The sequence below is a fragment of the Zootoca vivipara genome, chromosome 5 (assembly GCF_963506605.1).
Source record: "Zootoca vivipara chromosome 5, rZooViv1.1, whole genome shotgun sequence".
Lineage (NCBI taxonomy): Eukaryota > Metazoa > Chordata > Lepidosauria > Squamata > Lacertidae > Zootoca > Zootoca vivipara.
The window spans coordinates 63,398,665-63,426,655 of NC_083280.1; the positions used below are offsets into that span (position 1 = coordinate 63,398,665).

At 40.1% G+C, this 27,991-nt stretch overlaps 2 protein-coding genes across 6 annotated transcripts in view; one reads left to right on the forward strand and one right to left on the reverse strand.

The window, feature by feature from the left end:
* Positions 1-752, reverse strand: part of CC2D2B (coiled-coil and C2 domain containing 2B) — a 36,149-nt gene extending 35,397 nt beyond the window's left edge. The window contains exon 1 of the mRNA XM_060275201.1: positions 697-752. Within this exon, the coding sequence (XP_060131184.1) occupies positions 697-752 (56 nt within the window). The remainder of the gene's footprint in view (positions 1-696) is intronic.
* On the forward strand, positions 500-27,905 carry LOC118096122 (uncharacterized). Of its 5 annotated transcripts, XM_035137445.2 has the most exons (13): positions 500-678; positions 1,403-1,483; positions 12,403-12,478; positions 13,617-13,748; positions 14,692-14,815; positions 16,239-16,299; positions 16,389-16,435; positions 19,609-19,684; positions 20,840-20,941; positions 21,279-22,091; positions 22,558-22,606; positions 24,561-24,647; positions 24,985-25,118. In XM_035137445.2, exons 2-12 carry the CDS (start codon positions 1,455-1,457, stop codon positions 24,621-24,623), a joined length of 1,572 nt encoding a protein of 523 aa, XP_034993336.1. In that variant the 5' UTR covers positions 500-678; positions 1,403-1,454; the 3' UTR covers positions 24,624-24,647; positions 24,985-25,118. The 5 variants fall into 5 exon arrangements, with proteins under 5 accessions (XP_034993336.1, XP_034993335.1, XP_034993332.1 ...); XM_035137444.2 differs by having other exon boundaries at positions 24,561-25,127; XM_035137441.2 differs by lacking the exon at positions 24,561-24,647 and having other exon boundaries at positions 501-678; positions 22,558-22,644; positions 24,985-27,902.
* Positions 27,906-27,991: the final 86 nt, after the last annotated feature.

Sequence of the window (27,991 nt, forward strand, 5' to 3'; positions counted from 1 at the left end):
CCACCCACCCCCAAGATGGAGAGTCTCATGCTCTACTGACTGAAGTTATCCTAGAAAATAGAAATGCAGTAAGACAAAATCTTATTCTTCCCCTCTCTTTTTTTTTTAAGCTGAGAAGGCTCATTGCTAGTTAAAAGCTTGAACAATCAGCTTTTCCCCAGCACAGAAATGCACCGCTAGGCACGCACCCTTCTCGTCAAAAACAGAAACTCCTTCTCAATCTCTTCCCCCCCCCCTTGCCCCCCGCCCGCAGTTCTGACTAGCTGGACCGTTTCCTCCTGAAGTGAGCTAGAAGGGGGAGAACCGTCTCCTCAGCCCGCCAAGTCCCAGCTCCATTTAGGGTGAGGCAAAGTGAAACGCTCTGGAGCAGAGAGAGAGGTCCTCGCTCTCTCCCGCCCTAGCTATAACTGTAACCTTTCTACCGTTAGCGAAACAAGCACGCGCACCGCCTCCCTCCATCCAGCCACTCTTCCGACAGAAGCCGGCAAATGAAGCCGGCAAAAGAGGGCCCTCTCTGAGCATGCGCTCCAAATGCGCGCCGCCGGCCGCTGGGCATGCGCTTGCAGCTCTGACCGGCTGTGGGGCATGCGCATTACCGGAGCGTGAAGGGGGGAAGTTTTCCGCGTCGCTGGGTCCGTTCGCTTCTCTCTGGAGAGAGGAAAAAACGCGTTTCTGAGGGTACGAGCAGCCGCCCACCCGCTTTTGCCGCCGCCGCCGCCGCCGGTCCTCTTGCGAGGCCTGGTGAAGGCCATGACGCAGCTCGGTTGATTTCTCGGCCCGAAGGGTTCGGTGCCTGCCCAGATAGTTTACACGCCCCTCTTGTTTGGGGGCCCGGCGCCGAGGTCCCCAACCTCGGAGTCCGTCGCCGGGGAGCCGGGGCTTCCTATGAAGTCTGTGGCGCCCCCTTTTCTCCCCACCTCGCTTCGGGCCCTTGGGGGTGATTCCTCCGTCCCCTTAAAACCCCCACCCACCCATTTCCACCTGCTCAAGTGCGTGCACTTAAGACCAAGCAAACGGTGAGGGGTGTTTGTTTATCGATCAGGCTTTTCTTTCCCAGTGCCCCAGTAGAGAGGGGCAAGGGTCTGGTTTTGGAAGCAAACTGGGTTTATTGGGCCCCTCCCCCCGTTTACCTCCCTGCAGTCTGATCCCCCCCCCCTCTCCTGTGTTCAAAGTAAGGTTGGTGTGGTATGGGGCTGGACTGTGGGGAGATAAGTGCTGTGTGAGGGTTCAGCTCTCCTCTTTGGCAACAAAAGCTAGCTCTTCTGCTCCCTTGCTTTATGCATGGTTGGTGAGCTACCACCATTGCATCCGACATGGGCCTTTGAGGGCTCGCAGCTCTGTGAGAGTTGGAGGAAGAGACTGGCATCGGGTTAACGGCGCGGTTCTCTCTCATTTGCTGCAGTGCTGCCCATTTTCTCTGCTGCCTCGCACTCTTGTCCACTCCTGCTTTCACCATGGTTAAGAAGAATAGTATTCCTGCTGGGTAAGTATCCTATAAATATTACATAGAGAGAGAGGAAGGGGCTCTGACAGCCCCACCTGTTCTCTCTTGCTGCAACACTATCTTTGCCATCTACCATAAGCTAAGGTAAGTATTTGCAGCAACATGAAATCACAGCTTACCATCCCCCAGGTAAGTATTTTATCCCACCGTGTTTGTGAATGCTCCTCCAGCAGCCATAGATGGCTCCTGTTTCTTCTCTCTTTATCCTCAAATGTGTGTAAAGAGGAATTAATTGAAACTACATTCTTAACATTTCAGTTCTGTGACATGGCAGAAAAATACCACATGATCATGTCATAAATGTGGTTTTTATTAATTACATGACATGCAGAAACATATGCTACCGTGTTTCTCCAAAAATAAGACACCGTCTTATATTTATTTTTCCTCAAAAAAAAACACGGTGGCTTATTTTCAGGGGATGTTTTTTTTTTATTAAGTATGGTGCCTATCACTATGGCTTCTTTTCAGGGTATGGCTTATTTTCGGGGTATGGCTTATTTTCGGAGAAACACGGCACTTGACTAAGCACAGGCTATTTACATAAACCCAACTTTACCAAAGTAAAAAAATTCCTTCCAGTAGCACCTTAGAGACCAACTAAGTTTGTCATTGGTATGTGCTTTCGTGTGCATGCACACTGCTTCAGATACCAAAGTACGTATTCAAGTGTGGTTATTTTTAACAGTAGGATTGTCAGCATTGACTTGCATAATTATCTAACAGTTATTAAACAATAATTGCTTTCCTTCATCACAGCCCCTAAGGTCCCAATTTTTCTCCACTTTTGTGACATGCCAAAATATCCCAGATAACAACTTTTCTATGGAAAAGTGCTTTTAAAATGTAGAGATTAGTTTGATAAAGCTATCCAAATTTCAATATAAAATTGAAGTAATTCAGGAAGTGACATTAGAAAATTAAACATAGAATATTGCTAAGCAGTATTATTTCTAAAGGAGTACTGTTGCAGCAATTCAAAAGCAAAGTTTGTTGTTATATATATTTTAGTTTGAATTGTTCTGCGTCTTCCTCTGTTGCCTCCTGCTCTTGTACACTCTTGTAACCTGGCATTAAATTACAAACATAAATTGAGTATGCATTTAATGGACAATTGAAACATGCATTGATTTTCATAAACAGATCAACTTGGTAGTCCAACCCTCAATAGAAGGATAACTTGGTTGGAATTCTGCATTGAGAACAAAAGCTTAACATTGTAAGGAATTATTAGGAAGTTAGGTACCAATTAAAATAGTGCAAATAAAAGTGAACTGTAGTTGCAAGATTGGTACATTATCTTTTAGGCTAGAACTGTTAGCGTAGTAGAGCTTGATTTTTTGTCTAGAGTCCAATCGTCACAACTTCTTCAGTGTATAGCTGCTAACCAACAGGACTTCACCTCTTCCAGCTTGGTAACATACTATGAGAAGCGATCCATGGCTATCACAATTGTGCACTGAACTAGGTGCAGATAAGTTTTCAGTACTGAAGTTACTATACAATTGTAGCTGCACATTACAGGCTCTGTGCACTGAGCTGTCTGTGTTGTTGACAGTTATATTAGCCATCTTAGTATATGCTACTACCGCTAGCTGGAACTCATTACTGGCTGAGTTTACTGGCAGCAGCTGTTCATTTAAGGGGTTGTTACACAACCTGCCATCTCTCATTTGTTCTTCTATGTCGTTGCTGTTCTCTATGCATTCACAGTACACCCATACAAATACCAGCACTAGAGTTGTAGTACACACAGACTATAGCACCCCAGATACTTCTTGGCTAGTTGATCCTTGGTGAGGGGTATATGAAAAAATCTGTGATAAATTGGTTGAAAGGATTATATAAAGAATGGACATTAGCTGCTTTTGCTAAGAAGATAGTGCTGGGGGTTTTCAGTTTTTAAAAGGTTTCCATCTCGCCTCTCAGTGGAAGTTTCCAATGATGGTAACACATTGATTTAAAATTGAACATTAACATAAAAGCAAAAACAACACCAATAAAGAGCATCAGTAAGAATAGAAGCGACCTTTTAAAATAGGGAGAAGTATGGCTGTTCCCAGTGCCAAAAACGTAGTGAAGTTACAAATCTGGAGCACACCAATGAAAAGGTCCTATCTCTGGTCCAAAGCCAGGTGTAAATGTGTAAAACAGATCAAAAATATAAAATGCATATCAGTCGGTTTCCTCCCTTGTCAGAGGGTCTTTGAATGATGCTCTCTTTCAAATACCAAATATCAGAGATGGTATTTGTTACAATAAGGGCAAGGACATTTTTTGTCTTTGCTATAGAATGGCTTCCCCAGGGTAGTATACCTGATGCCACCATTGCTATCTTTAGGCACCAGACAAAAACATTTTGTATTTACTCAGGCATTTAAAAGAATTCTTCTATTCTAAATATGTATGTCTGCTGAGAATGAAGTTCAGTGGGACTTCCTCTTCAGTAAGAGAGCACTATACTGTATAGGATTGCTGTATTATATGACTTAATTGTGCTTTTATCTGCTGCTGCTTTCTTTTTATTTTTTTGTACACTGATTTGTACACTGATTAGATTTATACACTGATTTGAAATTATTGATGAAAAGAGGTATATAAATATTTTAATTAAAGGAAAATAATGCAGAAATAGATTTACCTTCCCAATATGATTCAGCCCTACAGAATATTAGGCATATTTTACTGTAGAAAAAAAATACTGATAACTTTCACAATAAGCTGAAGGTTCCAGTTTTTACGTCCCCCTTTAATTGTACACTATAGCTGGACTATTTCAAATTGCACATCATTATTTTGTTTTATTATATGTTAATTGTTATACCTATAATGAATTTGCTAACAATATACTGTAGGTGAATATACATTATCCAAAGTGCTAATACACATAACGTGGAATGCATTATCATTATATACTTCAGGTATATTAACAATCTAATAAAAATTAAGCAATTCATCTTGATAAATATTTTCTGTTTTCATATTAGGAAAAATACATTCAACTTAAACAGCTAAGTTATTTTAGGCAGCTAAATAATAATATATAAGTAGGAATAGAAAGTGCAGTTGAATGTCTTTGTTTCCTATTGTAAGAAGGAACTATACTTCTTTATTAAAAATGTTATGTTACTTTGCAATTATTCATAAGACACGTAGGCTAGCAAACATTTAAAAATCACCTTTTTGTTAATGAAGCACTTATTTACATAATTTCAGGTGCTTGCATGATCATTCTTTTAACAGGTGATAACATACTATCAATTTTGGATTGCCTAAACAGAATAAAGACAAATTTCCCTTCCATTAATTTTTTTTTATTGTAGAGTCTTGTGGAGGGCATTATAAGATAGTTCTTTACTCTGAGCTTTTTGCTTAAATGGTTCTCCTTTCATTCCTTATGATTTGAGGGACAGTTGAAATATTCATCACTTAGTGTATTTCTGTAACACAGTTTGAAGTATTAAATCAGATGTTAATTGGGGTCACTGCAAGTAGTCCTAAGTTTTTTTCTTATTATGAAAAAATAGGTTTAGCTCAGATGAGGAATTGTGTAAAACCATTACAGCTGCACTGCTGTCCTCCACAAAACCCAATTCCACCTTCACCCCTGTTGATTTTCTCCATCTGACAGTCAACTTTACATAGGTACTGAGTATTCTCAGGCCTCATTGAGGGCTTTGCCACTTGGGTTTCTTTTTAAAAAACATATTTTTTATACTTTTGCAAACCATGGGGTCCCACTGAACATGCTGGTACCTCTCTTTTCTCTCTCTTATTAGTTCCATTTCTGCCATCACTTACTACCTGATTTCTTTGTTAGAGGAAGTGATGAGTGCAACTTAAGTGTGCATGAGATGGATTTCATTCCAAAGTTTTCACTCGATGAGTGCAATGAGGCAAGACTCCCGCTGTGATGGTATAGTGTTATTGCTGTAGGGTGCCTCACCAACTCTTCAAAAATTTGACACCTTAGCTTGCAAATGCACCTCTTCTTCTTTGGTGTGATACAATTGCAAGAAGGCCTTATAGCTCAGGAAACGGGAAGAAAGGTTTCTTCCTGTTTCCTGTGTTGTCTTGTAGTGGCGTTGCACAAAAGAGAGAAAAGGCTGCTTTGGAATGTAAGAAGACATTTGAAACTGTTGGCTTTTCGTCTCCATTATAGCATTGAGATAGGAGGAAAGCCTCCTATCCTAGCACTACAGTGCAGAGGAAGAACGCTGGAACCTTCACTCCTCCTCTGCTGGTCTGTCCCTCTCCACCCCATTCTACTGCATGTGTGCTTGCCTCTATGGTGAACTGTATGCCAGCATAGCTGAGTAGGAGAGTGTACACATGTTCTTTGGGCACATCACCACTGGCATGCAGAACTTGGAGGGGTGGCAGCCCTTAGTGTGGCCCTCAGGGTGAAAAAGATTAGTCACTCCTGTTCTAATTGATCCTAGACTAATATAATATTAACGTAAGTAGGATTTCACCACCTATTTAATGTTCAGCATAATTCTAACATTCAGTTTTTTGCATGGCTCTCAATGGCATGACAGGCAGAAATCTTCAAGAAGACGAGACAAAGCATGTTTAAAACTAGCAATTATGTTCTCCCCTTAAGACAGAGGTGTCCAAACTTTTTTCAAAGAGAGCCAGATTTGATGAAGTGAACATGCATGAGGGCTGACCAAAATTGTTGAGCTTTTTAAAAGGATTTTACCCCAGGAAATAAACTGCCACAGGGACCGGATTAAAAAGACCGCGGCAGGCCAGATTAGGCCAGACTTTGGGCATCCCTGTTTTAAGGAGTCATCCTCAATTCAGAGTAAATCCTGGCAGTTTGCCCAATCTAGTATTTAAGCAGGAAATGATACTTGAGAACATATCTCTTTTCCTCTTGCCAGATGCTTCCTTGTATAGCAAGGTAGCAACAACTAAAACAAAAAACTTCAGCTCTGCATGCCAGTTTTAAGATAATGGATGACAATGACCTTCCTCACTTTTTTGGAGAATGTAAAGAGTCCATGACAGATGAAGGATTTTCAACGGGGAGAGGGCTTTGGTTTTGGTTTATCTGAAACTGCCTCCATGTGGTGAGATGTTTTGTATGCATCACTTCACTATGAGGATCAGGCTCAACTATTTCATTTATCTCCGTGTTCACAGAAGCTGGAATTTTTGGCATTGGTGCGGAGACAAAATGTGGTGGGAGTTGACCAGCAAGGTGAGGCAGTACATATGAAATGGCTCACTGCATGAGGCTGTTGCTACCAAGGAAGCAATTTCAAGCAGTAATATTATGTGTGGCAGCTATAGTATGAGAAGCTGCCAAAAGGTGGCAGATAGTCATTTCTGCCCAGGACATATTGAGTCAAATGTTTTTAAAAATTGGTTTTGATTTCCAGCTTGGGTTCATGAGTATTGCCTCTTTCTCCCAGTATCTTAAGAAATGTTTGGTAGCCTCTTCAACCATTTGAGGTGGTTCAGATATATTTAATGTAGGTTAATATCAAAAAGCCTTCTGCTTGGGATGCAACTACCATGAAATGAATATAGTTATAAAAAAATAATATTAATAAATTTTAAACATGTTCAGGAATAAAAAAGACTTCATAGGATACTTGCATTCATACTTCTGAGGCAAGGTTCACTGATAACAGAATCTTAAGACAAACCAATATGTCTTTGAGTCTTGCTTTTATCAAATATCATATGCTTGGTTAAAGCACAATTTAAATATTAACTCATCTCCTTGTTGGAAACTCAAGCTGTGACTTTGGATCATAATCAGTGGTTGGGTGTGCTGTTTGAATTCAGTAGTGCTTGCTGGATCCCAGTCCAGTTTGGGTAGATTGATAGCTATACAAATAGAGAATGAAAGCCTATCCCTACGATAAGAGTTTTAGTGTTCAAAGATGGTAAGTATACTTTGGTCAGTGAACAACTGTGTTGCATCGGTATGTGGCAGCAGATAACGCTTGCTTATTTTATCTTCATTAAGTGGTTACATACGTAAACCTTGAAATTACTCCATACAATCTTTAAATTAATCTGAAGAAAGCCCCACAATCTTGCATAATTTGTATTTCAGACAAGCCGATATTTCTGACAATAAAATATAATAATTCTACCACCTCTGTGTCTCTTTATTTCACCTGTCAGCTATACTTTTTTAAATTCATTTTGAGAATGGAAGCTTAAGCTTACACAATGGAAAACATTTCCTGAAATAAAGGAAATGTTTACCATTTTTCTATAAAAAAAAGGTTAAACAGTATATAAATCTTTTTTAAACAATAAAATTCAACCAAGTTGCTTTTTTGTTGTGGATACCAAGCATTGTGTCTGAAAGAGTCTACTACAAAAGTGTAATAGTGTAACCTTGCAGGGTCACTGTCCATCAGTGCAGACAGTACTGTAGTGAGTTATGTGAGCCAATGGTCCAACCTTGAATAAGACAGCTTCCAATATTCCTAACCTCTAGCCACATTCATACACATTGAGTGGATTGCTGCTTCTCCTATCATCAGCATCATTTTCAATATAGCTATGGTTTGGATTGGCATACCACTAGCAACCGATGAGAACCTTTAAGCTATGGAAACAATCTGCCAAACTGTTTGAAGGTAATGTGGCACTCTCTTTGTCAGCTGTAGTAAAAGCTGGCTAACAACATACAAAGCTCTCTTCTATTCAGCCTATTAATAATTTCATTATTGCATTTTTATCCTACCTTTCCTTCAAGGAGCTCAAGGTGGCTAGATGGTTCTCTCCCCATGTTATCCTCAAAGTGACCCTGTGAGTTAGACTGGGATACAGTGCCTGACCCAATCAGATCCACTCAGTGAACTGCATGCCTGAGGTGGGGATTTGAACCCTAGTCTCCCAGATCCTAGTCCAACTTAAAGCAAAATAAATTTATTTTTTAAGCAAGTGCCACTAGGTACAACTTAGGAAATATGCACTATTGACTGTTGGACATAGCGATAAGTGTTCAAACTTTGGGAGCATGTATATAAAGCAAGAAATACAGGCTTTGCTATCCATTGCCACTGGTATTGAGTTTTGAATATGGAGTGCCTATATTTTATTTATCAGAGAAGTTCTGATAAGATTGTCATTGGTATATAAGGGATGAGAAGATCTTTATGTCAAAGCCTTGAGTGTTGTAGCACAGTTTATAGTTGCATTGCTTTATGCAGTAATGAGGAACCTTTTTCAGCCTGGGCTCCAATCCCTTTGGGGAGCATGCTAGTAATGGATGGGGCCAGAGGCAAGCAATGAGCATGGTCAGAGGCAGAAGTGGACTGAGAATTGTGAAACTTAATAGTGTAGTAAACTTATACACTTCCACACCTCCGTCCCTCAGGCAACCAAGAACTATCTAGAGTTTAAAAGCATTTCAGCCAGGCAAAAATACTTAAGGAGGGATTGAAGCAGGACCAGTAAGAGGTGTGGCCAGGGGAGAGTTCTGTGGGCAAGGTAAATAGGTCTTAAGGGCTGCATTTAGCCCCTTGGGCTGAGGTTCCCCACCCATGAATTTATCTTAAGTCTGCTCTTGCTTACTCCACATTCCTAAAACACTGCTTGCATTTTTAAATTGGTGTTGGAGGCTAATGTGCCTTGCACATTCAACAAGAATGAGTTGGAGATTAAATACTGGTCTTGTATGCCTGCACATGCCCTTGTAGTCATACATGGGCTTATGAAAAAATGGACAGCTGAATCTTCAGATATTGCAAAATATGCAAATGTGCTTTTTCTACTTCTGTTACTTTGTTATTTTTCTACTTCTGTTACTCATGAGAGGATAGCCAATGAATTATTTAGGGTACTGAAGTCCTGAACCTGGTCCCTGGAAATGCTGCTCTTCTAAGATTCATCATGTATTGCATACACATTTTCAAAATTACCTTCACATATATCCATGCTCAATACACATATGTATGTTTAATAAGCAATTACAGGTGGTAGCCATGTTGGTCTGACGTTGAAACAACAAAAAAAAAATTCCTTCCAGTAGCACCTTAGAGACCAACTAAGTTTGTCATTGGTATGAGCTTTCGTGTGCATGCATGTTACCTGAAGAAGTGTGCATGCACACAAAAGCTCATACCAGTGACAAACTTAGTTGGTCTCTAAGGTGCTACTGGAAGGGATTTTTTATTTAATAAGCAGAATATACATACTGCACAGGGACAGGTTATGAAGGATGGTAGAGCATAGTTGTGAATCCCGATTTTTTAAAAGCAAACTAGAGGGCCTCTTGGCTGAGTTTTATGTTCAGTTGCATGCTGAATCCCCAATAATAGTGCAAGAGACAATGTCACATGGTTAGGTGTCCAAGCAATACTGCTTTCTGCAGGATAGCTTAACTATCCAGGCTTCTGTTTTCAAATCCCCACCCCATATCCTGTATTAACACCTACAAATGTGAAAAACGTTCCTCACAATATCCACAGTAAAAAGATGCCTACTTTGCACAAAGAAGTATGTGTGCTTCCCCTGTCCTTTTGATGCTTATGGTATGCTGAACCAAGATTTGGCTTAGCGTGTCCAAATCTGGCCTTGTGGTTAAGCTCTCTCCTTGCTAACCGCAAACTGTAGCCAAGGTTTGCTCTTAGCCATGGTTTATTCTTGGGTACAGCTCATGGTTTGCAGGGGAAGAGCTTAATCACGAGCTGGGGTTCAGATGACACGTTAAGCCAAACCTTGGTTTAGCTCAGCATGTTGCTGGTGCGAAAAAGACTTAGGAGGAGCAAAGCAGCTGTGAGCTCTGCTGCAGGAGCCTGCACATCCAGCAGTCCCAGTAAGCCATAGTTTGAGGCTACCTATGCAGCAACCTGGTTTGCGCAACGTGGGAAGCCAAAGACTTCCATAGTAGCAAGAGATACTTTTTACCTACCTCTCACTTTGCCAGAGGCTTCCCATTACTTTTGCAAGTAAAATTTCTATTTTCTAGTTCCATAATAGGGTATCTCATATAAAATACAAAATAAAAGCCAAAATTAAATTATGAGTCCCGTGAGTTTTTATGCTTACTATATGTGCTCAATACACAACAGCCCCCTAAATGTAACTGGCAACAACATAGAAGCTGCTGCAGTACAGCTGCTTCTTGTAATGTTTATAGGAAGTGATTGTAGACATTGCTGGAGCAATGGTTATTTCTCACATATCAGAGATGATGGCTTGGGATATAAACATGTTAAACCAGCTCACAATTGCTTCCTTCAAACCCTGCCAGAAATAGCATTGGAACAGCCACATCACAGTGACTCCCATTTTTAAAAAATTGCTAAAGATGCATTTTAAGCTTTGGAGCCTGCCAACCTCATTTCTAGTTCTATATGTTACTGCATTAAGTAATGTATATTTTAGCTTTGCTTTAAAAAAGTAACTTTTGAAATGATAAAGGTTTTTGTCCTGCTTCCAGCCCAGATTTGGTCCTATGGCAGGAGATGGATAGGGACAGTGTAGCCCTGTTGACCTTCCTGAATCTCACAATGGCATTTAATGTCATTAATCATATCAGTGTATTCTAGACTGCCTCTGTTTGGTTTGGGTGCTTTTTACATAAAAATGTCCTAAATAATTTAGTAGTAGCAGCAGCAGTAAATGCCCCATGGAATTGTTGTTGTTGTTTAGTCGTTTAGTCGTGTCTGACTCGGAGAACGCTGTCCAACCATCTCATCCTCTGTTGTCCCCTTCTCCTTGTGCCCTCAATCTTTCCCAACATCAGGGTCTTTTCCAGGGAGTCTTCTGATGAGGTGGCCAAAGTATTGGAGCCTCAGCTTCACGATCTGTCCTTCCAGTGAGCACTCAGGGCTGCTTTCCTTCAGAATGGATAGGCTTGATCTTCTTGCAGTCCATGGGACTCTCAAGAGTCTCCTCCAGCACCATAATTCAAAAGCATCAATTCTTTGGCGATCAGCCTTCTTTATGGTCCAGCTCTCACTCCCATACATCACTTCCATACATCCCATGGAATTAGTGGTAGCAATAGTAGTAACAAGTACTATAGCAAAATGTGCTATTTGGCAACAAAAAACTTGATTATCATCTCACAATAATAGCAAGAGAAAATGGTTTCCTGTCTCACTGCATATGTTAATTAACTCAACATCACTAAGTTGATTATGTTAACATTTGTCATAGTTTTGGGGAATGTTCACTCTATAGTGTTGTTGTTTTTTGCAGACATTCTAACCCTAATTTAATTCTCCTTTGTAAATTTTGAAATTCCATTTCTCTTTGATTTCACTGCTGATAATCCTCTTCCTACCTGCAACTGAAGAGAGCACTTTATACAACTGATAAAGCAGACTCTCGCTAACAAAAGCTTATGCCCTCATAAATTTCTTAGTCTTTAAGGTGCCTCAAGATTCTTTTGTTATTTGTGCTTTGACAGACAAATTTAGCTGCCCTTCCAGAAACCTAATCAAAGATTGAGCACATTTCTGTAGGAGAATTTTGAGCTCTCTCCCATTAAAATCAATAGGGCAGGCCCATGCTCTGAGATTTCAGTAAGCGTTACATGCTTACCTGTTTGGAATGGCATGACCAACGCTACAGAAAAGGAGAAATCAACATTGTTAACAATGTTGGATTGGAAATGAAGTGTACACAAATGCTTGCCTACATAGCTTCTGGGGCACAGTAACATTGGCATGAGGATTACACGTACAGCACCAAGTATGGTTGAACCCTGAGTTTGGTCAGAGACAACAATATGTTGGGGAGGGGGAGGGAATCCAGAACCTCCTTCCTTTCCAGCAGTATTATGAAAGCCAGTTTCTGCTTTATGTGCATATCTCTGGATTGAAGTCCTTATGTAAAACACTGTTGTCATAACCTCTATTTTTCCAATGCATACAGAATTAAATACAACCCTATTTCGCTTTTCTTAACAGATGGCGGAATGTATCACCAATTGGACAACCTATTGCAGGAACCCGGTTCATTCCTTTCAAAGCACCCATGAAAGGGGTATGTATAAAATTTTGCTTTCATACATTTATATTAATCACAAAGCATAGCACATAAACTGAGGTACATTTTATCTAAGTGTTTGACTATTAACTTATCCCCCTTTGGATAATCCCATTCAGCACAATATTAGATAAGAGCAACAGAATTGTCTTTAAACTACAAGACTAATCTTTTCGTATCCTCCTATCCCTACTCTGTGTTTTGTATGTGGCTCAAAACTGCCATGATTGTAGGGTATTCCATTGTGTTCTGTGTGTTGGCCCTTTGTCTCAAAACTCCTGTCTGCTGCTCAGTTGCGTCTGAGAGTTTTATTAACTGAGATTAAAAGAAAGAAAGCACTTTCTTTCCAGAACATACAAAGGTCAAACCTGTATCCTATGTGCACCTACATCACACATTTCCATATTTTTCAATGGGTCAGCATAACACTTTTCCAGGAATCACAATTTACACAGATTGAATTCTGTCTTGCTAACTCACTCCTTAAGGCTGGGGAAAAGGAAGGGGGTGATATGTAAATTAAACTTAAGAAAAGAAAGGTGAATAGGGGAGAGAATTTTCTTCCAATTGAGAAGTGCTGTTTCTTACCCTGTCTGTACTGGGTGGAGTTGCTTACAAGCTCAAGAATGGGAGGTTTGGTTTGCTATTTACTATCTGATAAACAGCAGTGTTACTCTAGATGATGCAAAGAGGTGTTTTGTGAAGGATGCTTCAAATGGTGAAACTGTATAATGAAAGATGTTTACTCCACAATGATCTGCTCCTGTTGCTTATCAGTTTCTCTCCAAAGAAGCAGGCAGAAGTTCCAGTGACTTCACTTGTTCAGGTTGTTGCAAAAGTCAGATATTTGACAAAATACCACAGGTTCAATTCAGGGCAATTCCATTTGGGCTCTAAATTAGCATTATCCTTACAGCAGCCAAGACAGAAACCCCTTCAACAACCTTCTGTCTGTGAATTTTCATATTACTTGTGCCTCCTGTTTATTTTTTGGTAAATAATTTTTGTGCTTCAAAGCTACCTGTTACTTTTGAATGCTTCTGTTTCATTTCCTAATTCTCAGTTTTATGAGTCAGATTTTTCCATTTCCATAGGTACATTTTCTCATATACAATTACTTTTTTCTCCACCCTAGGAAATCAACCAGCGACTGACACCAACTCAAAAGTTCACTCCGAAAGATCTGATAGCTGCTATAAAAGCTCTAAATTTAGAGCTTGGCTTAATTATAGATTTAACATATACAACAAGATATTATCATGTGAAGGTAATAATAGTAAATTTGTACTTTCGAGTTTTGCTGCATACTTTCTAATGCTGATCTTAAAACATACCAATTCTCTATGTGTTATGCAGCATTCAACAGTGGAGGAACTTGATGAGCTCCTAATGCCAATTATTTATTTATAGTTGCCATCTATATGCACAGTGCTTTGCTTAGTGTAACAGGATTAGATCCATGCCCCTGAGGGCAGTCAAAACAGCAGAGCAAGGGAAGAGAAGTAGAGGTAGGGAGAAAGAGTAAGAATGCATTTAGGCTTCGTTACAATAGTACATTAGAATCAATGAGCTGATTCGTTTTAGTGGATTATAGTGTGACCGAGTTACTTAGACTGGTAGTGAGACATAGTGACAGGATTATGAGAGTAAGATTTGCCAGTTTGAAACCCAGATATTTCTGTTCATTGATTTTAATCAAATTATGAAATGCACATAACACAATGAAATTCCAAAAATGTTGGAAACAGAGAGAAGCACTCATATTTTCAGCTGACATCTGTCTGTGTTTTGGCAGATGATTATAATGATGCCATGACGCTCAAACCTTTGAAACTGGATACTTAGCCATGTTACTATGTCATATGTTTAAAACTCTATAGGGCTTTCTCCAAATACGGTCTCATGAGGCAGGTTTCCTGGCAGATCTTGTGCAATAAATAAATAAATTTCAGTGCAAGGAAGACAGATGACACAAAAGTGGTTGGAGTTGTTGCAATCACATTCCCTTTCTGAGTTTGGGGATTTGTACCAACAGTAATTATGACTGATGCAAGAGCCTTTTGGAAAATGATTCACCAGACATAATTGTGCACTTTCAGCTCCTACAAAATGAACTTTATTCAGAGCCAATTTTTAAAAGTTGGATCAATCTTAGAGATATGCAGTGATTAAATTACAATTTTTTGCTACAATTTTGTTCTTGTTGATAGGATTTGCCTAAAAATGTGGTCTATAAGAAACTTTATACGATTGGATTTGAAGTTCCAGGTGATCATACTATTCTACAATTCAAAAAATTGGTCAGAAAGTTCCTATGGGAAAATGCAGAAAATGGTAATTAACAGCATTTTTCATTTTGTAAAACACTGACATTATTTGTCTGTATACAGTATGTATAATTTACTAATTGCTGTTGGAATCTGTGAATACGGATTCACAGTTTTCCAATGTAACAAATCTGGAATTTTACAATGTTTCCATTTTCCCCCTTACTATCAGTGTATTTTTCAATAAGAAAAGTCAGAGACACTAAATACATGCATTTAACATATTGTGTAGTTTGGCCCAGTTTCAAATGAGGTTTGCTACGCAGCATGCAACTGCTATTCAAGAAATACAAATACAAAGCCCTTTTGTGCATGCAAAGCTGTTTGTGTGTTTATTTGAATCTCGGCTATTGTGTAGAAACAATTCCCATTAAAAATGTGCATCCACATCATTGTCTCAGCCCAGAAAAGTCAATCCATATGCAGTAACAGATTCCTGCATATGTGGATTAAGCTGCAGGGAAAGCCTTGCATTCAGTTTTGGACCCACAAAAGCAATTATTCGGGTAGAATTCAATGTCACGCTAGCTCTTCCAAATGTTCCATCTGCACAAGCATTGCACCTTGCCTTGCTGGATGGAATGATCATCCCTCTCCTCCTTTGCATGCTGTTCTGGGAGTTCTCCTGATCCCAGCCCCCAGAACATTTCCATGCGCTCTGGCACTTGTCACGGTGTCCCGTTGTCCCATTGTCCCGTTGTGGTTTAGTCATGCTGGCCACATGACCTGGAAAGCTGTCTGTGGACAAACGCCAGCTCCCTTGGCCTGAAAAGTGAGATGAGTGGCACACCCCATAGTCGGCTTTTTCTGGACTTAACCATCCAGGGGTCCTTTACCTTTTTTTACCTGATCACCCCACCATGCCAATTTTATGGGATGGGATGGGCAGAAAGGCCCACAGCAGAAGCAGAAGTCTTTAGGTAATTCTGCTCCATGTATATTGCATGCAGACTACCTAAGATGCCACCTCAGTCCTAACAGTCCTAAACTAATTACTAGTTAAGCAGAAAAGGGGGGAGAAGTTGGCTCAAGACCAGGCATCCCCAGACTTCGGCCCTCCAGATGTTTTGGACTACAATTCCCATCATCCCTTACCACTGGTCCTGTTAGCTAGGGATCATGGGAGTTGTAGGCCAAAACATCTGGAGGGCCGCAGTTTGGGGATGCCTGCTCAAGACTGTCAGTTTTCAGAGTCTTCACCACATCTTAGAAGAAGTTTTGCAAGTGAAGCAGAGTGTAAATAGCCATTTGCTGAATTTATGGTTCTCTAAGTGGGAGCCAATACATTCAGCATTAAGGGATTAAAGATGCACTACTACTGGGCCAGTTCTTTAAACAACAAGAGTCTTTACAAAACCTCTTTGTTTTATTGTGCACTTATTGTATTTTTATATTCACATTCTTTTATTTTCATTTTGCTTTTTAAATAGCAAAGCTCATAGGAGTACACTGTACTAATGGAATCAATAGAACGGGTTATCTTATCTGTAGGTAAGTATAATATAAAATAATAAACAGTTATTTTCACTAGAGTGATATGTTCTGCTTGGTGATCTGCATCTGTGCATATATTCCTTTAGATATCTTATTGACGTTGAAGGCTGGGATCCAGAAACAGCAATCCAAGGTATTTGTGTGCCCCTTGATCAAAAGTCAAGGTTCTGCATGCACTGTGTTGTTATATCAGTTGCCATAGCTGGGATCCAAAAGGCTGCCCCCCAAAAGCCACAATCGTACTGAGACTTTTGCAGCCTCCTTTCTTTGTTTTGTTTTATGCAACTCAAAAAAACTTCTCCTGGAGGAGCAGCAGGATGCTATACCAAAAGTGCAACATTCCAATCTCTCCATATGTGCACAGAAAACTTTACACTTGTGTAAGGGAAAACAGAGCCTCCTTAATGTGATTTGGCTTCATGTAATTTAGCTCATGATAATTCAGTCCTGATACTGTCTGCAAAATGTCTGTAAATCTTTTTAATGTGTTATGTTGTGGAGTTCTCATTTGCATGATCACCGTGATGTGAACCATGCAGATACTGGATACAGATACAGCAACCTCCACTATCTCTGACTTCAGTATATATTTCTTCATATGTTAGAGGCCACAGGTGTATCTAAGAACTCAAAGTTTCAGGTTTTTATCAAGTTGCTCATCAAATGGATAATTCTCATGCCTAGTAGGGTGGGGTGGATATAATAAGCTGTTTTTGTGAGCGTCCATGACATTGGTTAAATGAAATGACAAACTATAATTCATTGTTATGAGAATGAGCCTTTCTGACCCTTCGGCTCATATATCCACTTCACTTTACTTTGTATATGAGGAAGAGGTCAAAAACCTCTGCTTCAACAGTCATCAGATGCCCCCGTTACATCAAAAGTAGGGAACTGCAGTTTGTTCCAGCTGTGGTTTTCTCAAGATCCCAAACAACTGCGGTTAGTTAAAAAGAAGGATGATTCTTCTTTATAAGAGTTTAAGCCTAATTAGTTTTAGTAACCACAGTTAGAACAAACCACAGTTCCTTGAGTGTGAATGAAACAGGGAGCTATGGTTAATTCTAAAGCAGTTTTCAATTTTCTTATGCAAGTGATGGAGAAGAGGTAAGGATGAGAGTGGAGTATGTGAACCAGAGGCTCCTGCTTGTCCATCTTCATAATGACAAACCATGATTTGTTATATTGCAGCTGGGCACAGTTTATCTTTTCAGAGATTGAAAATATTCTGTCCATAGCAGCAGTGGCAAATAGCACCCACTGGACCAGTGCAGTGTAGTAACACTAGTTCTCTGAGAACCATGCTTGGCAAATCAAGAGTCAGCCTTGGAAATACACATCCCCACCTCATACCTCCTCTCCTTCTTTGGCCAAATTCTCCCTTCTAACTACTGTTTCAGAACATGTTCAGAGGCACCCTGTTCTTTAATTCTACCTCTGTGTCTTTGCACATGAGTCTGGTTGTTACGGTAGAACCCGGGGCTCTAGTAAAAAATGAAGTGGATCTGAGATGTCCCGTCCCCCCAAGACACCGCAATTCTAGGCAACAGTTTACAGAACAAATAATATGTCAACACCAGCCTGATGCAGTTATTATCGTGTTGTGTTGTTTTAAAACAACATTATTCATGTTAAAACGAAATAAGTTGGGGGAGGGATCCACACTTCAGAGTGAGGTTGCAGTCTCCTTCTGGACTACCTTCCCGGATCTCCAGTCAACTCCTACATAGAGGCTGTGAGACAATCTAGCAGGGTTCCTACAATTTAGCACAAGAGGAAGGGAGGGAGGAAGGAAGGACTAGATGACTCAGAAAGCAGCAGGGAGAACAATAGTCCCAGCAAACTTCAATCATATCTTTAAATAGCAATGGGCCAAGCCAGCCAAGCCCAAGGTCAGGTGAAGGCAGAGGACAAAGAAAATCAGTACCTTGGATAGCTCCAAGCAGCCCTGCTCTGCTAAAGCTCTCCACTACATAAGGTAGCTATGAGAAAATTTAATACTAGCAGGTAGAAAGCCAAGTGAAGATTTATACAGTATTGGCTGACAGGACCTGTATTGTGGCTGTGCCTCCCTAGGAGCAGTCTGGGTTGTTAAAGGGACTCGTTTGATTTTGTAGTGTTTGACTTCTGCTAACCTGGGGAGGAGATCCAGCAGGGGACTCATCACTGAGTCCAAGGATGGTGACAGGGCTGTGTCCTCTGACCAGGAAAACTGGTGGTTCTTCCTCTCACTGCTCCCCAACCCCTGGAGGAAGGGACCTCAACTTTATCCTCTACCATGCACTGCAAGGTTCCAAGCTTGGTGGGTCATAACACTGTGATGCATTCTCTCAACCAACATGCTAGCAAGGTGGTAGCTACATTCCTATCCAGGGAAGAACTGTTTAAAAGTGATGAACAGGATGCTGTGTCCTCAATGTGAAACGTGATGGCTCTATAAACATCAGAGGGTGCCTGCTGTGACTTGACTTTGTCTGCCTTGACCAAACTTTGCTGCTTGATCTGACCTTTCCCATTGTGAGCTTTCCTTTATCAAATAGTACCTGCTTTACACCCAAGCCTCAAGCTCCTGTGGAAGCCAGAGGAAATAATTCCTCACTCAGTCACTGAGGAATCAATTTCAGTGGCTTTTTGTGACAGAGCACTTCAGAGCAGAATTGCATGCAGCCATCTCTGCTATCATGACATTACAAAATTAACCTCTTTGCATCCTCTGATGGGGAGCTTTGGCAAATGGGCTCTCCAGAGAGTTGTTGATCTACCCAGAGATGCACTGCTTTTCAAAAATCCCCAACCTAGATTGCCTCCTGCGCTCAAGGAAAGAAATTCTGTGCTCACCTGTGACTCTCTGTTATTTTAAAGTAAAGGAGATTAGCTAGGCCCCATCATTCAAGCCGCTTCCCTGGGAGAGAATAGCTCCTTCATTTCCGCCCAGCTTGGCTGTTTGTGCTCCTATCCCCTTCCCCTCTCCTCAAAGCAAGTATCATATCCATAGGGGATCTCATCAAAGATCTAAACTGATCCTTGAACCATCTACCTTTGCCTTGGGATCGGGAGGGGGGGAGGGGGGGACCTGCAACCTCTAGAAGGAGACTGCCTCCTTTTCCCCAAGGCATGGAACTTTCCCCAACTTAGCTGGTCTTCTTCACTTGAGAAGAACATGTAAGTATAACATATGCCCATGTAAATATAACAGAATTTGTTCCTAGCATGCAGTGCGCTGCGGTTTTTGAACCCCTATCAACAGTTCCCCCACTGTTCACAAAATAGCATTCCATACAACTAATGTTTGCAAAATCTGTTTAGCTTTTGGGGAGGCTCGTGGTCACCATATTGATGGGAAAATATACCTGGCAGATCTCAAAACACAACCAATGAGAAGGTAAGTAAATACATAGTTTTTCATTCCATTTCTGTTATTGGAGATTCTAAACAAGTTCAGCGTTTCCTTCTTCAGACTTTGATTGTGATAACAAGTTTGTTACATTTGTCATGGATTCTGCTCCATATTGATTCAGAGCAGACCTCAGTGTATGGTTAGCAGAGTAAAAACTAAAACACAATGCAGGGTTCCTAAAAAAGAGACCAGAGGCAATCAACTTCACCCATCAGAGCTTTTTACTACTGAAGGCAAATGAGCTTTATGGTCACAAATCCATAAATTTCAGGATTATCACAAACCATAAGAAATCCAGTTGCAGCAGACTTAATTTAAACTTACAATAAGACTAAAACCTCAACACTTAAGCACAGTCCTTTTTTCTGTGGGGAAGCAGGGGTATGCATACCCCTAAACATTTTGTGAATCCAAGTTTGGCCTCATTGAGGGGCAGTATTTCAATATGAGTAGAAAAATGAGAGTACCCCTAAACATTTTTATAGAAAAAAAGCACTGCTTAAACATACTATGTACAGAACAGAAGGAAAGAGACAGGAAGTGAAACCCAGGCTCCTTTTGGCCTATTATTATAGTCAGCATCACCTTGACAGAAAGAGATAACAGAACCCCTTTAAACCAGCTGTTCAACTTCTCTGAAGGAATAAGCCAAACATCAGGAACCTTCTGCTTATTTCTAGGCAGAATAAAAGCTTGCTTGTTAGCTAGAAACTTCCAGCTTGTATCACACAGAGAAGCTTCCAGAATCAATAGAAGCTTCCTTCTTGAATCAATGGAATAGGAAATATCTCTACACTTTAAACCGATAATTTCTGTACACACACAAAATGCAAACCTGACAACTTTTTTGTTCACTTCCTGAATATACACTAAATATACATTCTGATAAACTGATAAGTGAAGAGTAACATATCCTAATATGAAATCTGGGTGTCCTACATGCTGATTAAGCACATCTGTCCCTTGCTCATAAAAATACTACTGTACAGCTACGTGAAAGTATAAACATATTTATATACAGGTGTGAAACCGATAAATATGGCTGAAAACTTCCCCCTTTCTTCATTATAATGTTGCTTTGTATTTTTCTATCAGTAACTTCAGCAAACAATTATTACATTCTGCTTTGACATTTTCTAGCAATCTTGGAATGAATTTATGGGATGCTGATGGAGATAATGCACCACCACCAAATGATGTTGATGGACATGTTGATAGATTCCCAAATGAGGAATATCCTAGGTAACCTGCAGAAATTCATTTTTATTAAGTAGAAAGTAGAAGTATGAAAAATATTTTGGAACAATGAAATCTGTATAGTTCTACTGTAATGCTTAAAATTAAGCCATAATTTAATGATAACTAGGTTTTAAATTGTGGAAAGTGCAGTAAAAGTCATAATTCTATTCAAGGATTTCTTCTACAATGAAAACTGACATGCAAACATTAAAACTATGTCCAAAAATATAAATTGTAAGTGTGATACTCTTAAGAGATGAGATATTTCTTTACACTTTGATTTTATCTGCTGTTTTCAATATTTTTGCCTTTCTTAAAATGAGAACCCTTTCCTTAACAGGCCTGGGGAAAGAGTAAGAGTTTTTGACTATGGCCACAATGAATTACCAGAACAAGTTCAATTGAGAGAGTTCGATTTCATTAACAAAGGTCCTGGACAACGGCGAAAACCGTATCATGATCACCAATTTCAAGATGATTTGCAGCCACTAGTACAAATAAGTCAAAGGCATTTTCCTGACTGCCAGTATTATGATGATGACTATCAAGAAGAAATGCGCCTGATGGATTTAAGGGGATCAGAACATAGGCTGAGTCCTTTCCATGGTCAGTTTTCTGGTGACTTTCCAGGAAGGGCACCACCAGAAGATCTTGTTAATGTGGGTCATGATCATTTTCCTGACATCCCTGCTCTCAGAAGTATGCTGCTAGATACGGAGATTGAGGGGGGCCATGTAGAAAGGCGGAGACCATTTTATGAACCGCAGTCTAATGATGACTTTCAACCACATGTGCAGTTAAAAGACCTAACATTCCACAAGAGACCTCTGCAAAGAATTAGACATATTCATGACTGTCCCCCTCATGATGATATGCAGCCACCAGTAGGAGACTTTGAGTTTGTTAGTAGGACCCATGGACAAAGAATGGCACCTTTCCCCGACCACCAGCATCACATCGATGACTTACAAAGAGAGGTGCCACTAGAAGATTTTGATGATAGAGATTCTGGATCAAGATGTAGACATTTTCATGGTGATCAGTCTTACAGTGATATCGCTGAGGAAACACAACTGAAAGGTTTTCGAAATAGGGGACCTTTTAATGACCACACGCCCCATGATGATGTGCCATGTGAAGGATATTTTGAAAGGTAAGAATTACCCTACTAGCTCACAGTATACATCTCTCTAGATCAGTTTCCTGTCTTTGACAGTAGCTGCTATTAACTAATACAAAGGAAGAACAGTACAAAGCAGTTAGGAAGACTCCATTTCCGTTTATGTACTGCTAGATTTCAGATTTCTGAGGTCAAGGAGCCTGATATCCTGGCTATTTTTGATATTTCCATCTACAATGGAATTCTGTAACCTAGCCAGATTAGCAAATTATAGTTTTGATTATTTATTGTATTTATGGAATTGGGAACATGAATTCTGGTGAAAATTATCAAGTTTCAAATACTGTTTTTCTTTAAGCTCCATATACAATTAACTTTCTGACTGTATAAACTTCATATTCCATATATATTTTAATGTGCCAATTATTATATATATTATTTATACTCAGATTGCTTCTTACTTTCCACTATTTTAATATGTCTGTTTTGCTCCTTATAGAGGTCATCCTTTTCTTTCTCATGAGCACTTCACAGAATCTTCTCATGAGGTACTTCACAGAGAAAATGATTATAATAGATATTGCAGGTAAAGGCGTTGTCACGGAATTTATGCAAAGCATGTCACTGATTCACATTCAAAAATATAAACTAAAAGATTGACATATTCTAATAATATACATACTCCTGCTTTGTTTTTGCAACAAGACAGTTTCCTGTGCACACAATACATCCTTTCATAGAATTACTTCATTCTTGAGGAACTCGGCTTTGAAAATAAAGATTTTTCTTTAGAGGCTGGAGCAGGTACAACTCTTGGTTCCCTCTTAGCTATAATTAGGAGCAGTCTCTGAAATCACACCCTATATCTCCTCCACCCTCTTCTCAGTTCCCTTCTCCCACCGTGGCTGCTGTTAAGCGATACAACAGCACAAACTAATTCATCGGTTCCAGTTTAAAATGGATTTTGATCAAGATCAAACTCTGGCTTCAAATTATGCTTAACTGGAAATCCTGGTTAGAATTAGATGTGGTTGGGGGTCAGTCCTAATGTATCCATTTTGTAGTTAAGGTAGTGGAGTAGTATGTGCATCCAACAGAGGAGGGTTTGGAGAGCACCCTACAGCTGGTTTCATAGTATCTTAACTGTGGGTAGGAGAGAGGTAGCATTGTAGCTCCAGATAACATTAATTTTACTGGGTATAATTGGACTCAGAATTGTAGCCCTAAAGAAGTTTTCATTTATTTATTTTTAATGATGCCCTCTTAGAATTTGGATGGCATATCGGGATCAAGTGGCAGTGAAAGCAATATAGTTCTATTTAAAGTATGGCTTTAAAGAAAATCACAGCATGACATCAAATGAGGCCTTAGTAGAGAAGGCCTGAAGTCACTGATCCTTAGGGTAGATAACTGGGCAGTGTGGTGTGGCTTCATGCTGCTGACCACAAACATGTTTCTCTGCCTGTGTGATATATAACATGTAACCTACCGTATATTATTATTTATACAGCAGGAAGTAACCATTTTTGATTGCAACAATTCATTATAAACTAAAGTAATTTACACTGGGATGAAGCAGCAAAATAGTTAAGTATTTGTGTTTGGGGATATTTCTGTTGAGACAATGTGTTTGATCATATTCTTAGGAAGATATTTGACAGTCTCAGCAGAAGACAGAAGGGGAAGCAATTAAAGGGGGGAAATCCTAATCCAGTCCGGTGGGGCTGAACAGACTGGCAAGGGCCACCACTCATAGGTGCCAACTCCCAGATTGAAAAATCCGGGATCGGAAGTCGTGCTGCGACCGGAAGTCGCACTGCAGCCATTTTGGAACTGGGCAGAGCAGCACCAGAAGTCGCTTCTACGCATGCTCTGCCCATTTCCAAAATGGCCGCAGCGCCAGAAATCGCTTCTGCGCTTGTTCAGAGACTCCAGACATGCGCAGAAGGAGCCTCCCTGGGCTGATAAGAATCTGGGGGATTTATGGGTTTTTTTAAAATCCAGGCTGCCAGAGGGAAACGGCTGGAAAAACGGGGGTTTCCCGGGGAATACGGGAGACTTGGCAGCTATGCCACCACTACATATGCAGCCCTGCCATTCATGGTGGCCGGGATAGAAAGTGGGGGCAGGCAGATCTTTGCATCAACCTGGAGTGGATCCTCAGCTCCCCCCTCCCCTCAGAGCTCTCTCCTATGTGCCAGTGGGGCGGGGATTCCACCGGTGGTCCTCACATCTGCCTGTTTGGCAGGTGAAAAGAGAAGGTCTGCACTGACATTGTGATACTGGCATCACTCCACAGGCAGCGGGAGGTTGTTGGAGCAATACCTCCACTCGGTCCAACCAACCACACCTCCAGACCAGCACAAAGAGGCTTTGGATTGCTCGGTATCACACTTCAAAACACTAATGCTGTATTATGTCATCGCAGTCCAAAATTCTGAGTGGGGTGGGATATATACACAAGGGTCTCAGCATACATGAGACTTATTGTTCTTCACATAGCATGATCGTCTCACTGTGTGCATGGATCATATTACAGAAGAGACCCCTGAAATCTCTTCTTGAGTGGAGGCTGAGCCTTGTGTGCAGGTATGAATCTTCCTATGCATTGGGACCTATACTGGTAACATTTTTCCTATGAAATGTATTGAAACTAAAAAGCTTCTAGGAGGGAATTTCATTATCTCACACAGAGAGGCTGCACTACACATCACTTGGAGAAAGACGCCTTTTACATATTTAATTTGACATGTTCCTTTCCAAAGAAAGGAAGTATTAAGGAAAATAATGCATAATGCTTATGTTTCAATGAACAATTCATAGCTCTTTTTGTAAAGTGCAACCTTTTATGCTTGTCTTTCCTGTCTGTGATGACTGCCTGATCAGTTGAAGAAGTTTACAATTAATAATTGTTTTCACATTATAGACCTGATTGCCCTGAAGATTACAGGAGAAGCGGCCTTTCTAAGGATGAAATTAGCAAAGAAAGAAAAACCAGATTTGCACCATATCCCTCACAGCCAATACATCACTCTTCATCCGTGCAACAGAAAGTTACCGGTAGTTCAGTTTCAGTGGACCATGGAAGGGAACTTCAACATAAAATTACAAGGGAGACAGAGCAAAGGAAAAGATTGCATGTAGTAACAATTGATTACAATTATGGTTTGCCTTTAGACTATGCAACTGAAGACGAAGATAGATCACACTATGATTTACCTCCAAAACTGCACCAGATTTGGAAATGAGCCAAGTATGTGTGGCCATGCATGTTTACCCATTATCCCTTGTGTGGGGACCAAACCTTTTCTCAAACTGAAAAAGCCTATCTTTAAAAATTACAGCACTCGTATCAGTAGTAAGACTAGTTTCCACAAATGTTTGGGGTTTTTTACATGTAGATAGTGGTACATTTGTTACGTGTATGTGGAAACAAATGTCCAACTTCTGTAAAATAAAATAGTGGTTACCTATAGTGAAATTGGAAGACCGCAGCTTACAGCATCACAGAAGCTGTGTTCTTCTCACTTCCCCTATTTTGAAAAGTATATATATTGCTTCAACTTATGAAATGTGTAATAAAATAATTTAAAGACAAATACTGCTCTCAATAAACTTTTACTATGAATTTGAAAGGAAATAAATCTGCAAAATATGAAAATAAAATAGTTATGGTCAATTCATTTGATGGTAGCAATTTGAATTTCTCAGCACAGTGCTACCTTGGTTTATTAACTTGATCCGTTCCAGAAGTCTGTTCTTAAACCAAAGCCTTCTTAAACCAAGGTGTGCTTGTATATTACAAACAGGCAAATAAATTTCAGGCTTGAAGATAGCTGTGTAGAGTCCTCACTGTCATTGCAGGCATTCATCATTTTTGTCCTGTTATGCTTTTGGAGGATTTTTAAGTACTACTATAAGCAATATCTTGAAAAAGCCAAAACTAGAATCTAGAAGCAAGATCCGTATCAAGACTACAGGACTATTATTTTATTTTATTTTATTTTAATTAAACTTTGTGTTAAAATAGGGATTTAAAAATTGCTTAACAAATTGCTTTGGGGACAGATTTGGGGAGGGATAGGGCAGCACAAAGCAAATTGACCCAATGGGGGGCCACAGATTCGATTGGAGAGGTCCGTCCACAGCCTTAGCTGCTACTCGTTCCTGTGGTGGTAAGTAAGAAAGAAAGAAAGCACTTGAAGAGACTCTTGGGTGGGGTGTTTCTTGCAGGGACAAAAAACTCCATGATTCATAAAGCTCAGTTGCTTGTGGGGCCAAACCACTACCACCAAATATTGCCTTGCTTGCAGGATTTATACTGGCTACCAATCTGCTACTTGGCCAGATTTAAAGTGTTGGTACTAACACGTAAGACTCTATAACTCAGGACCAGGTTACTTGAGAGGATGTCTTTTTTCTTCCAAGGGTATTTTACGAGCAGGTTCCCCACTTTATCCTCACACTCTCAGTCTTTAAACCTGACATGGACAAGATCAGTGTTCGTTTCGTATCTGACTGGTGAATGAATTGAGATTTTCCTGATGGAAGCACAAGACTATATCCACCACAACACACTTCCATATCATGGGCTGGAACATCCAAGGAGAAGGGAAGGGCAGATAAAGTAAAACAGAAAACGAGAAAATAGCCCAACTCTTAACACAAGGCCACTGGCTATTGAAAAAGGTATGGTGGGACAAAATGGAACTAACAGCGGGTGCTGTGCAGCATGGGAGACAGCAAGTAATACCACACTGGCAAAGCAATGACACCAGCACGAAATATGGGAGTAGCAGCCATTCATTGGGTGGCACAGGCTAGTTAGAGGAAAAGCCATCCAATCTGCAAATGAGGATGTAGCCACCCCCAGTCCATTAATCCACACACCTTTCTCCACTGTTGGAGGAAGCAGGGCTCTCAATATGCTGCACAGCAGGCAGAAAGAGAAGGGTGGGCAAGGCACAGAAGGGTGATCAAGGCAAAAGAAGCCACAGCTGCATAGATTTGTGTTATTGTGGGGCTGTAAAAGGGCACACATGCTCTCTGGGTTGTGACCTGGCACCCCCATTTGGGGGCTTAAGGCTAAATATAGCATAATGTTATTTAATCTTTAAATCTAGGCTACATATAGTATCTAGGTCCCATCTAGGTTCTGAATCAATCAAGGAACTGCCCAGGGAAGCATGTTTTTAAGGTGTGTTTAGGTCACATCATTAAAACAATGACTTGCTGAAAAATGTATGGCATAAGGCAAAATTTGAACACAATGTAGTATGTAGTACGACCTAAACAAATTGAATGCTACAAACATGGTAATAAAATCCAACAGTGCTCTATTTATGTTTCTACAGTCATAATGTAAGGGCTGTAATTTAAGTCAATTGATTTAAATGGGTCTACTCTTACTATGACTTAGTTGGAGATTGATGACTGCTGAAATTTAGGGTTGGGTGGAATTAACATTAGCCTATAAATTATCTCTCATGCTTTCTGTTACAGGAGATGATAATATGTGGGCATGTTTGGGGCTTTTGTAATAAGGACTATAAATTATTAGTCTTTAGTCTGTCTTGGTGGAGCTGATATTTCAGAGATCACTAGAGTTTTCTAGGTGTTATTTTGGTCGGGTTGTGTAAAAAAAAGTTAAAATGTGGCCTTTTCATGATTGGTAATTATTTTTGTTGAATTTAGGCTATCCTTTCAGTATCTAAAAATATGCACCTATAAAATTATGGAATACTGTATGTGAAATTTAAGGTGATTACAGTAGTTGGTGAGAGCTGATGAATTAACTAAGGCTGTATTCACATTCCTGTTTACTGTGCACTCACCCTGTTTCCAGTGCTGGGTTTTTAATCCATGTTCACATTATCCAAAATATATGTGTGTCCTTTACCCATAGCTGCCAAGTTATCCCTTTTTTAAAGGGA

Bases quoted from the DNA above. Each gene is read 5' to 3' on its own strand.
- LOC118096122 (XM_035137441.2), top strand. From the start codon at position 1,455: ATGGTTAAGAAGAATAGTATTCCTGCTGG. The intron at 19,685-20,839 runs GTAAGTAAATAC...GACATTTTCTAG, and splicing joins AAAACACAACCAATGAGAAG to CAATCTTGGAATGAATTTAT. The intron at 22,092-22,557 runs GTAAGAATTACC...TGCTCCTTATAG, and splicing joins TGTGAAGGATATTTTGAAAG to AGGTCATCCTTTTCTTTCTC.